Raw genomic sequence first — 12,999 nt, 5'->3', positions numbered from 1 at the left:
CAAAACCTTTCCCACAGATTTGACATTTGTATGGTCTTTGTCCTATGTGGATTCTCTGGTGGCTCACAAGGTGTGCATTGCAAATAAAACACTTCTTACGCTCTTGGCATTTGTAGCATGCATGGAAATGGCTTCCCTCTTGTGTGGGATTTCAAGTGTACAATCAAAATTATTGAATAAAATGAATAAGTGAAAAAAAATTAAACATCTGTTCCCACTTATACTTCAGTAAACGGAGATAAATAAGTCCAGACAACGTTGGCTTGCTAATTTTCCAAACTTTATTCTTCCACAGGGTCTCTAAGCATAAAAATCCAGAAGTTATTGAACACATTTAACTTTTAGAGAAGTCAAAAGTATGAGTCCTCTAAGTATCATTTTTACAGTTATCAGCAAAGGTATAGATACATAAGTTTAAAAATACAGGAAGGCTGTATTCATGTTCTAAACAAATTCTTAAGTTGGAGAAATACAAGGTTTTAGCTTAAAAAGTTACAATAAGAACATCTATCTTATTTCAATCCAAAAATAAAAGTGTGGAGCTTTAAAAGCACATATTGTCTAAAAGTTAAATACATTCCTTAGCCTTTTAGCATATTGGAATACACACATGGAAAAACATTAAGTTTTCTAAGTGTTCACCCAGCCATCTGCCAGTTAAAATTGAAGGAGGAAAATCTGATTTTTGTACTGCTCTTTCCAGCTGCTGCGGTTTCCTTTTTTCTCCCCTTGGCTTCTCAGCTCATTGCCTCATGGCTCAGCTAAATTTGCTCGCTGACTGGTATCTTAACCGCTGGCACCTTCCTTACATTACATTCACCCTTTTACAGGCATGGGTGTTTCTTATTTATCTTTTCATGTTTACATTACTCTGTTATGATAGTAGATCTCTAGGCTAGAAGAGTCAATGGAAAATCTCACAGGCTCTGGAGAGCATAGCAGGCTTTCTCTTGATATAAGGAAATGTACTCAGTCTCTCATGTGCATTTCCAGCTAGGCTAACAGAGCCAGTGCAAAATTCCACAGACTCTGCCTTGGTGACAAACACCATTCATTCATTTAACACTGCTTGTTGTCAGAGAAGTAAACCCCATAGAGATTGAATGAGTCTCCACTACTCAAGTAGAGTTACAGTGGTGCCTCGCATTACGACGTTAATTCGTTCCAGCGAAATCGCTGTAAAATGAAAACGTAATGCGATTTTAAAAAGCCCATAGAAACGCATTAAAACTCGATTAATATGTTCCTAGGGGCTTGAAACTTACCGTCAAGCGAAGATCCTCCATAGCGCGGCCATTTTCGCTGCCTGTGCAGCGAGGAATCCGTGCCAGAAAAGAGTGGGTGGCCATTTTGTTTACCCGACGGCCATTTTGAAACAGCCGATCAGCTGGCCGAAAATCATTGCTTTGCGATGATCAGTTCCCGAAGGAGGGAACTGATCATCAAAAGCGAAATTCCCCCATAGGGAACATCGTTTTGCGATCGCTTTTGCGATGGCAAAAACATCGACGTCTAGCGATTTCGTCATCAAAAGGAGCGCCCGTTAAGCGAGGCACCACTGTACGTGAAAATAAGTATGTTTAACAATTGCTCTGCAGTGACCTCTAATTGACATTCAGTACATTACAACTTAAATCACTACGAGACATCACTTCCCCCCCCCGAGAAGGAATGTGCAACTGAATCTTCATCTCTGCGCCCTGCTGAATGTAATTAAGTTGTTAAATGCCTTTCTCCTAAATGTGAATAAATCTGCTTAAAATCCTTTGAGAGAAGTTCAAGCAGAGACAGAAGTGCTTTCTAAACTGTAAAAGCCTCCTGGGTTATCTGAAGAATGTACTTTCGTGTTCACTCAGAAGGACGCTAGTGAAAGCTGAACAGCTGATGAACTGTTAAAGATTATTTTGCTTTTCTGTGTTATGAATCTATCACTCTGCTTATGAGAAGGAAAAGAGTTCTAAGAGTTCTAAGAGCTGGAAAACTCCTTGCTGGACACTGGAGGTTAAACCATCAGACTGTACAGTAGTCTCAAACGCCTTAGGCTTAGACGAATAGAAGGAGAATCCCCCGCTCCTAAAGAGGTCCAAGAATATGCTGGAAAGGAGGAGGAGGGGCTACTTCTCTGAGGAGTTTTGTAGAAGCAAGCATGGAAAAACACATGGCTGATTTAACAACTTGTGTGAAAGATTTGGCCAAAGATGTACCAAACCAGATAGATAGAAAAATTGGAACAAGTGCTTTCTAAAATGTACTTTGCAATGAAGGAATGTCAGCAGATGGGGAAGGACATGAAACCGGTCCAGGGGGAAATACAGGGCATGAAGGCAAGCAAAGTAAAAACTGAGGACAGAGTAAAACGAATGGAAGATCTAACAAAAGAGAATGAAGGGAAAGCAAAGGCACAACAACAGAAAATGGACAAACGGAAGATCTCACCTTTGAGAACCACTAGTTCGTCACTCAGTCAGCTATTTCTGTGGATTTGCTGATGAGTTATGCTGTCCGAGCCAAGCTCTCTCCAGGGTCAGTCCGTGTCCACTATTTATTTTCTTCTTTCAGTGGATTCATTCTTGATCAGTATTTTGAAAGTATTTTTCAACCACCAATCAAGCCCATGACTTCTCTCATTTGTGGGTTTTACTTTTGTGTGTTATGAGGGTGGTCTTCCAGATGAAGCTTTCCTCACACTCAACAACATTTTTACTTGTTTCTTACTCTTTGTGGACTTTATAATGTAGTGTAAGAGCTGAACTTGTAGTAAAGCTTTTCCCACAATCCAGGCATTTAAAGGGTTTCTCTCCCATGTGGGATCGCTGATGAACTACAAGCTGGTATTTGATCCGGAAACTTTTCCCACATTCAAAGCACGGGTAGGGTTTCTCTCCTGTGTGGATTCTGAGGTGAGACTGGAGATCTCGCTTTGCACAGAAGTTTTTCCCACACTCTGAGCATTTATATGGATTCTCATCTGTGTGAATCTTCTGATGTTGCCGGAGGTAGAAAGGATCTTTGTAGCTTTTCCCACATTCTGAACAAGCATAGGGGTTTTCTGCCAAATGCAATCTCACGTGCACAGCATACCGACATTTTTGTGAGAAACGCTTCCCACAGTGGGAACATTGATATGGTTTCTCTCCAGTATGGAGCATCTCATGTAGAATGAGGCCACGCTTTGAAGTAAACGTACCTTTGCAGTAGGAACATGCATATGGCTTCTCTCCTGTGTGGATTTTCTCATGTCGAAGGAGTTTATCCTTTGTTATAAAGGCCTTCCCACATGTTGAACAATCATATGGCTTCTCTCCTGTGTGGATTTTCTCATGTTGACGGAGTTCACGCTTTGATTTAAAGTCCTTCCCACACGTTGGACAATCATATGGCTTCTCTCCTGTGTGAATTCTTTCATGTATAATGAGGTCAGACCTACAGTTAAACCTTTTCCTGCAATGTGAACATGCAAACAGTTTCTCACCTGTGTCTTTTTGTTCATGTATCTCAAGGACTGAGGTTTGGCTGAAGTTCTTCCCACACTCTGAGCATTTGTATTTATGCATTCCCTGAAGTTTTACAAAATCAGAGCTGTTATTCAAACATTTGCCACATTCCAGGCATTTATAAGGTTTCTCTCTCTCATGAATTTTACAATGAGTTATGAGATTGGAGCTGCAACTGAAGGATTTCCCGCAGTCAGAACATTCATAAGGTTTCTCACCCGTGTGGATTCTCTCATGGAGTATGAGATCGGAACTACTTCTGAATCTTTTCCCACAAACTGAACATGGGTGCGATTTCTCTCCTGTGTGTATCTTCTGATGCCTTTTAAAATTGGACTGACAGTTGAAGCCTCTCCCACAGTCCATGCATGTATATGGTTTTTCGCCTGTATGGATTCTCTCATGGGTATTAAGATGCTCTCTTTGTCTAAAGGCTTTCCCACAGTATAAGCAGGTGAACAACTTCTCACCTAAATGGATTTTTTGGTGCCTATTTAGATGTACTCTAGAAAGGAATCTTTTCCCACAATCTGGACATGCATGTGGCTTTTCACCAGAGTGGATTTTTTCATGTTTAATCAGGGCTGACTTGGAGCGAAACTGTTTCCCACAAACTGAACAGGGGTGTGGTTTCTCTCCTGAATGGCTTCGCTCATGTTGGTTGAGATTTCCTCTGGAACTGAACCGTTTCCCACAAACGGTGCATGGAAATGGCTTCTCTCCTGTGTGGGACCTCAAGTGTACAACCAAAGCAGATTTGTGAGAGCAAATTCTGCCACAGTCGAAGCACTTAAATGGCGGTCCAGATATCTCGTCGAGCTTGGAAGCTTGCTCTGAGCTGGCCTCGTCTGTCTCTTCACTGTGACTTCCCTTTGGGGTGGTTACTTCACTTGAAGCCTCCCTGGGAACATCTTTCTCCTCAGGATCTCTCTTTCTCTTCACAGAACTCTTTTTGCCTCTCCTCCTGGCCATTGTGTCTCCCAAAGCTTTCACTTTAATCTCTTTGGCGCACTGCTGTCCGGTGGTCCTCCCTCAGAGAACCTTCTGTCTGAAGAACCTCTTCCTTCTTGCTTCTTTCCCCAGCCTCTGTTCTAAAAACCAAACAAAAAAAAATGGGAATATCAAGACTTGCCTCCTTGTTTTTCCCTCCCTCTCTAAATGCATGAACCAAATCATTACGACTTATGATCTTCAGCTAAATTTTTTCATTTTCATCTCAAGATTTTACATTTCCTACTGTAATGGGCGTTAAGCAATAGACTGGCTGCTGGAAATAAAGTATTTTTAAATCAAATGCATATTTTGTTATGATTTTAACTTCAGTGCCTTTTCATAAAACTCATTTAAATAATGCTTTTAACGTTATAATGTATTTGTGCTTTAACATTAGTTATGGTGTTTCTATCTGTACTTGTGTTTAATCACAATTTGAACTACCTTGAGCTCCCAGTTCTGGTAGAAAGACAACAGATAGGGAAAACTATGGATCAAACAGAGACATACAGAAATAATCCCACAGCAAGCATGCATCCAGTGTTTCAGTTTGAATAGAAAATTGTGGACTAAAGGCAACAGTTCCGGGGTTAGGTGTCATCAATATGTGGATGGCATTTTCCTGAAGTAAGACGTTATCTGACATGACTTGTTTCCCTCCAACATGTTGATCAAATACAATACTATCTCAGATCGGAAAGTTGTGATCCACCTTAACTCACACGGCTGGTGGGGAGTAATAGATGCAAAAGGGGAAACTGAGCTCTAACTCCGCAAGAGATGTATGGTTATTTGGGGCAGAGATAAGCCATCCTGGGGCATTGCTGCTGATCGAAGTGGTCTGTATCTTCGCCTCCACCGCCACCACACAGATGCTTCTCTTTATCTGCAGGAAGCCGGAATGGGCGCAAGGGTGAAAACTGCCTCTTTCTGTTTCCTGTACATCAAAATTAATTTTGCAAGTTTACTAAGGCCAGATGTCACGGCTTGTTCTCCTCCACTCCACGTACCCCGCCTCTGCCTGTTCCCTTCCACCCAGGACCTGTTGTTTGCAAACAGATTCTTTTTTTCAAAAGTTTTCAAGGCAGAATTGGAACGGTGCGACTAGGTCTCTTCAGGGCGAGAAAGCGCACCAACAGAGAAGCCGGGCTCTCTATAAATTCAAAGGAAGAGAAGGAAGCACCGGTTCGTGGTGGATAGATGGGACGGTCACTCCAACCTAGAAAAGGTCCCGCACAGCCAAACTGACTAAAAGGCTGCAAAAACTCCAGCGAAAAACATCTAAGTCAATAAATAAATAAATAAATAAATAAATAAATAAATAAATAAATAAATAAATAAATAAATAAATAAGAGGTGGAAAATTGCGACTCAGTTCTTTGCAAGAACTCTGTGCAACCCCTGATTTGAGTTGAAATGCTCATCTCCCAAAGACTGCAAGGTTTGGTCTCTCCCCCCTTTCTCCTCTCATTTCTTCTGCCTTAGGAAGTGATCAAGTAAGATGATGGCTTTCAAAAGTGCTACATGAGGGGGAGGGGGAAAAGGGAACTGAAAGAGCCTCAAAACCGCCCCTCCAGGTCTAAAGAGTATCTTGTTCCCCTCCTTAAAACCATAGATCTGCCCATTGTCTTGGTTGAGTTCAAAAGCAGATCTCTGGGCAAAGATAGTGACAGACCCTTATTTATTCCTTAGCTTATCCGTTTCTTAGGCTAAAGTGAAAACGGGGCGGCTTGGGTGGTATTCGGAAGGGCTGGACTACATCTGTTGACCAGTTTTCCGGCCATCCCTGGCAAGAATCGTTTGCTCAGCATCGTATCATGCAGATCCTCAAAGTTGCTGGAAAGACCTCCTATCTCCATTTACAGTTTACACAAACCAAGAAGCAGGCATGTTTAAGAAGACACACACGTGGGCACGTAAGAAATCTAGGAATTATAACAAGAGTTATAGTATTGCAGATCACTCTTTCTAATGCTTACAGGAGTCACTGAGTGTCTGGAGGGAGCAGCCCTCTGCTTTCATGAGCCAGGATCGTGACCTCTCCACCAATATCGGAGCTCGTTTGCCTTTTGTCTCCAAGCGCGACACCGATCTTGACGGCTCGCCTCCCTTGTAGAGGGATCCAAGGAACGGGGTCGCCCAACCCAGCCTTTGGCTTCTGGGAATAAAATTTTATTCTGTTATTTTGATCTCCCGTGCATTAAAAGCTCCTCTTTTGATTGCGGCATAAAGAGAGGTGCCCGGGACTTAAAACGCGCGCAATTTAAAATCGATGGGGAGAGACTGCAGGCAGGTTGGCCGCAGGAAATTACAGGCAGAAGTAACGGCACTACTTTAACGACCCCAGCCGTTCGTTAACGCCGGAGGAACGCACAAACGTCTTGCCACAAGGGTTGCGGGAAAAGGGGCAGAAAAGGACTTACCGGGATGGAAGCAAGGTGAGAAAGGATTCCTGCCTCTGGGTCCAATTCTTACGCAGAAATCAGAGCGCTCGTGGACGGAATCCTCCTCCTGGCTCTGAAAGTTTCCAAGACCCTTTTTTGATTCCGTCTCCTAAGACTGGCAGGGAACGTGCAAAAGGACGAGGAACGAGAGGGGAACGGAAGCGCTTTGCCAACACTGCGCATGCCCGAAGGGGCTCGGTAGCAGGAGGGAAACTTTCAACCCCTTTTGCTCGCTCTCGCCTCACCAACGATTTCCGCAGAAGTTAAGAAAGTAATTTTGTTCCCCCCCACAAATGCTGGCCCAAACGGATACAGTTGCTCCCAGAACTCTTCAAAGGCGTACCTCAAGTTACTAAAAACATGAACTGCAGTAAAATGTTGCAGCGTGGATCCCCTCAGATTTAGGAATCTGGCTAAGCACGTGTTTTTTTCCCCTCCAGAATCTCCATTCCATCCCCCCTTGTTTCCTATGTTTGTCTGAAGGGTGTGCGTTTGTTAGGCAGGACCACAGTCAGCTTCCTCCCCCTCCCCCCTTTTCAGCATTTTAAATCTCTGCAAGACCTGAAGCTTCAAAGTCATGTTGTTGATTCCCAAATAGAGATGGGGCTCCTTACTGGTGTGTACTGCTGCACTGCCGCTGCCACACCGCTGTGCCGCTGGCATCATCCTCAGAGGTGGCAGGCCTGGCTTCCCTTCCAGAAGCCAGGCCCACTCTGTCTGAGCATGCGCTGCCTATCAACTGAAGCGGGGCCTGCTGCCTCTGCGCATGCACAGTTGAATCTGCGCATGGCCATGTGCCCGTCTGGCTTCCCTCCCAGACTTGGGACTTGGACTCCAGGCTTGGGACTCAGGCCTGAAGACTCAGACTTGAGACCCATTAAAACAGGGCCCTGATCCACACAGATATTTAGCATATATTGAACCATTGGCAAAATTGCTGCTGCTTACAAGAGGAAGTGTGCCTCTGGACTCCGCTGGCATGACAAATGGTTAGACATTCATGGACTAAAAGCCGAAGGCGTAAGGAGCAGACCAAAGTGACACTGGTGATAAACAAAGGACGTTAACAAATATTCCAAAGAGTATTTTTGTTCTGGGACACCAGATGATGGCTGACAAATTTACTCTGGATTTTCACTTTTGTACAAGTATGTTTTGCTTTGTGAGCCAGATAGAAGAGATCTAGGAGTGCTGAAACACTCTTGTAAAACCAGGCAGTTGAGACTGAACACACACAGAGTCAGCAGGTTAAGAACAAGCGCTGTTTTATTTCGAGTGATATCGCCCGGGTCTCTCAAAGAGTGAGGGACCCCGAGACAAACAGTGCTATGAGCTTTAATTTATGCCGTTTAACCACAAGGAAATAAAAGGACAGAAAAATCCTCACTGGCTGACAAGTAGGTCAAGGAGGTTATCCTATAGGGTCTCTACCTATGAGACAGCATAGGGGCAGATATTTCAGGGGGGCAATTCCCCCTACCTCTGGGATTCTACTAACTTGTTGTTGCAAGCCATTTTTTAGAATAGTTTCAAGAGGAAATCAGGTAGACAGGATATTCGTGGTCGGCCAATACAAACTGCAGGCTAGCAAGCACGTACTTTCCTAGCACCAAACTCAGAGAGACAGAGAAAAGCAAAATATTTCTTATATTTTAGCACAGGCACTCATTTTAGAAGAATACTGGTCGGGGGCCTCGTGGAAGCGTCCTTCAGCATCTTGTGTTTTCGTGCTCACAGCTTGGGTCAGCACATAATATATGTCAGCTATAGTTCATTATCATACTATGTTTCTAATCATTAATTCCTATATGAACAAATTTTTGGGCCTGCATACATGACAATAATTAAATGCGCGTACATGACTGAGCTACTGTAAAATGCCTCCTAAATGTCAGTCAGGGAGGCATATGTTCTAGATGTCATTCTCTAGGACTTCCTGCTTTGTGCAAAGCATTAATAAACCAGACTCTTAGTTTTACTACTTTTGAGGGTGTGTGTGTATATTTTTCTCACTCTCTCAGGTATAGATAAAGAGCAGGCCTGCCAGAGGGGGGAAAAGTATATGAACACTTTTGTAACATGGTGGTGAACTCTGAATGGCAGGTTAGGAACAGATTCAGGGGAAGTTACTTTTTTGGACTAGAATTCCCTATATCTGCCCAACAACATGGTATAAATATATTCCAGCACAACAAGCACTTAAGAGAGGAAGAAAAGCAATAAAATTTTGGGGAACATAAAATATTGTAAAAATGACCCAATGACGTTTAATGCGTTCCTATGGAGCCCAAACTCACTGTTCAGCGAAGTTCCTTCATAGCGCCGCCATTTTTGCGCCCTCGGTAAGTGAGGGCAGGGCACGAAAATGGTTGCGGCGGCCATTTTGGGCACCTGGCGGCCATTTTGGAACCGCCAATCAGCTGTTAAAAAAAACATCGCAATGCGAAGATCGGTAAGCGAAACACTTACCGATCGTCACAATGCGATGTTTTACCCATTAAAACATCACAATGCGATCGCATTAGCAATCTGAAAAAATAGATCGCTATGCGGATTTGTCGTTAAACGGTGCGCTCGTTAAGCGAGGCACCACTGTACTAAATCTTGTGTCTTATGCACCTCATTGTAGTTTTTTTAAAAATCTTTGTGGGCTTTTCAGTTTCTACCTTGCAGGGTTGGTTTGTAACCAGGAGCAACAACCTGTGTGTTTTGTCCACCCTGAAGCAGGAGGCTCAGGGGGTGTTGAGAGAAGGGGCTCACAGGAAGGGGCTTCCAATCAGCAGTGCAATGAATTACCTGCCTGGCAAACACCCACATCATGTCGCATAAGGTAGTGTGACTGAGTGGTAGAAGGATCTTCTCTTTGATGACCTGGCATTCATGACATCTTTCGTCTGTCAAAACTAATGTTAAAAACGGCTATACAACATTTTTTTAATACCTGTTATTGAGCTGTACATCATTATAGTGAACAAAAGATGATTAATAAACAGATTAATAAGCAAATCATTAAATACGGAGTGTTGTTTGAAGCTTTTGCCCACAAGCTAAGCATTTAACAATTAAGATCAAGCTGGCTTAAGAACACCAAGAAAAAGGGGGAAAAATACAATCAGTACTTCCTAACGGACTTACTCTGCCTACCTCATCCGCCAGATGCAACTGTATTCACTCAATTTACATCAGAATGTGGCAAATCCACTTGGAAACCCGTGTGCTTGGCTTGGGCCCTTCTCTTAACTGGGCCCTGGACATCAACCCCCCAAATCCTGTTTTCAGAGCACTCCTTACCTCATCTGCCTGGCTCAGACTTGCTCCCTGTTTCCACTCCTCTAGACCAGTGGTTACCGATCTTGGGTATCCTAGGTGTTCTTGGACTACAGTTCCCAGAAGCCTTCACCACCAGCTGTGCTGCCCAGGGTTTCTGGGAAATGCAGTCCCTGAACGCCTGGGTTACCCAAGGTTGGTAGCCACTGACCTAGAGAGGAATGTTGTTATACACCAGTGGTTCTTAACCTTGGGTTACTCAGGTGTTTTTGAACTGCAACTCCCAGAAACCCCAGCCAGCACAGTTGGTGGTGAAGGCTTCTGGGAGTTGCAGTCCAAAAACACCTGAGTACAGTGGGGTCTCTACTTAAGAACTTAATCCGTATTGGAAGGTGGTTCTCAAGTTGAAAAGTTCTTATGTTGAATCTGCATTTCCCATAGGAATGCATTGAAAACCATTTAATCCGTATCTGCTCTTTTCCGTCCACAGAAACTACAGTGGAACCTCTACTTAAGAACTTAATCCGTTTTGGAATGGTGTTCTTAAGTTGAAACGTTCTTAAGTTGAAGCAAAATTTCCCATAGGAATGGACTGAAAACCAATTAATCCGTTCTGGCTGTTTTTTTGTTAAGTAGAGGTGCGTTCGTACATTGAAGCATTAACTAATGCAAAGCTGGTTAATACGTACTCTACCACCAGGGGGAGAATTTTTTTTTTTTCACCTAAGATGACCTAAGGTTAAAAAAAGAGCAGGAAAGGTTTTTTTTCCTGTTCTTATCTTGGATTTATGTTCTCAAGTAGAAGCAAAATTTAGCAAATGGAGCTGTTCTTAAGTTGGACTGTTCTTAAGTAGGGACGTTCTTAAGTAGAGACCCCACTGTAACTCAAGGTTAGGAACCACTGTTATACACTGTCAAATCCGAAAGGCAAATATGGCTCAACTACCCATCTCTCTTCTCTCTGTAGGTACAAGCATGGCTTTGGACCCCTGTAGTTCTATTACCTTAAGGATAGTTTAGTATACATCTGTTTGTAGGCCTAGAGCAGAAAATGTGGAGCAAGGTAAGCCTTTGCATTGTCAAAGGCTTAGAGTTCTGACTTCTGTCCTCTGAATATGTCCGGCCACAGAGACTGGCGAAATGTTAGGAAGAAAAACCTCCAGAACATGGCCAAACAGTCCGAAAAACCTACAGCAATAGAAGGCAAGCCTTTGGCTCACAAAACAGAAAATAAAATTCAAGTATTTATTGAGGGACTCTCTACTTTAATTCCCAATTTTACACCACCTTTACTTGATGAAGAGATGTATTAGCATCCCATCTAGCCCAGTTTTTAAACTATTTACCTTAACTCCTGAGTGTATACCATTAATCCTCAAGGATCTTAGAACTGTAGAACACTAAATGTGAGCTAACAAGGCACTGCGGTTGCAAGAAACGGCAAATGTGATTTTAGGATGTATTAACAGAAAGATAGTCTCCAAAATCTATGAGGTACTAGTTCCTTTTATTTGGTACTGGGTAGGCCAGTACTGTGTCTCTTTCTGGACTTTGCACTTTTGGAAAGATAATGACAAAATAGGACAAGTTCAGAGGAGGGCAACAGGGATGATCAGGCGGCTGGAAACCAAGCCCTGTGAGGAAAGATTGATCAAACAGCATGTTTTGCACTGGGGGTGGGGGCAGGAGGAAGACTTGGGAGATATATGATAGCACTCTTCAAAATATCTGAGTTTGTAATACAGAGGGCCAGGATCTGTTCTCAATTATCCAGGAGTGCATGTCATAATGGGTTCAAATTACAAGTAATCAGATTTCAGTTGAATATCAATAAAAAGTTCCTATCTGTTAAAGCTGTACAAAAATAGGACCAATTACTGTACTGTATCTCCAACACTGGAGATATGCTGGAGAAAAGTTAGATGGCCATCTGTCAGATATTTTTCCATGATTTAGATTCCTGTATTGAGCCGTGGGTCAGATTAAATGGTTTTATGGGCCCCTTCCAACTGCATTATTCTATGAATGGTTCCATGCCTCTTATTCCTAAATTTCAATGAGACAGTATGGGAAAAAGGCATAATTTTCACCTCACAAAGTGATGCGTTTTAGCAGTGCACTATTCAGCTTAATAGCGCAGGGGCTCATCATGACAATCACAAAAGCCAGCCCTGCATCAGTGAGAGTCCAAAAGTACAAACAGAGGGATAAGTCCTTATCAACAAATGTGGAGCAGGTTTTTTGTAAAGTTAATAGCTCTTGATCACACATTGAAGAACCAGAGCACCCTCAAATACTTTGCACTATAACCAGGATAACTTGCATTGGTATCTATTTCTGTCCCATATCGCACAAAGACTGTTGCTGAGGTCTAAGAAAACAGCAAAATGTGGGGATGGGGAAGTGGCAAAAGGGACAGTCCTGCAACTCAGAAAGTCCCAGGGCTGAGCATGGCTTGACGCCGCGATGAGACAGCAGCAGAACAGAGCTGTGTTCCCTGGGCTGAATTCTGGCCTGTTTGGGACACCCTAGGGTGTTGAAACCACCCCGGAGAGGTGGTGAACTGGGGGGGAAACCTGTTGATCACGGGGGGGACAGTGGTCATCCCTGTTTGATCCAAGAAACTCCCTAATCAGCCAACGGGCAGAATCAAGCAGTTTCTTGCTTGCAAGTCGTCAGCAGCCGACAATAAGAGAAGCAATAATTAGCTATTCAACATCAGCGTTACAACTGGGTGAGATACATTTTTACAACTTATGAATGCTTATGATTACCCCTAGAGAAGACAATTCTTATATACA

General features: G+C 43.1%; 1 protein-coding gene across 1 annotated transcript; it reads right to left on the bottom strand.

The window, feature by feature from the left end:
• Positions 1–263: 263 nt before the first annotated feature.
• On the bottom strand, positions 264–4,634 carry LOC144587507 (uncharacterized). The gene has a single exon (XM_078388371.1). The coding sequence runs from the start codon at positions 4,464–4,466 to the stop codon at positions 2,712–2,714; it is 1,755 nt and encodes a 584-aa protein (XP_078244497.1). The 5' UTR covers positions 4,467–4,634; the 3' UTR covers positions 264–2,711.
• Between the last annotated feature and the right edge of the window lie 8,365 nt (positions 4,635–12,999).

The sequence above is a fragment of the Pogona vitticeps genome, chromosome 2 (assembly GCF_051106095.1).
Source record: "Pogona vitticeps strain Pit_001003342236 chromosome 2, PviZW2.1, whole genome shotgun sequence".
Lineage (NCBI taxonomy): Eukaryota > Metazoa > Chordata > Lepidosauria > Squamata > Agamidae > Pogona > Pogona vitticeps.
The sequence above is the reverse complement of the archived record's forward strand: the minus strand, read 5'-3'. Positions and strand labels throughout refer to the sequence as shown.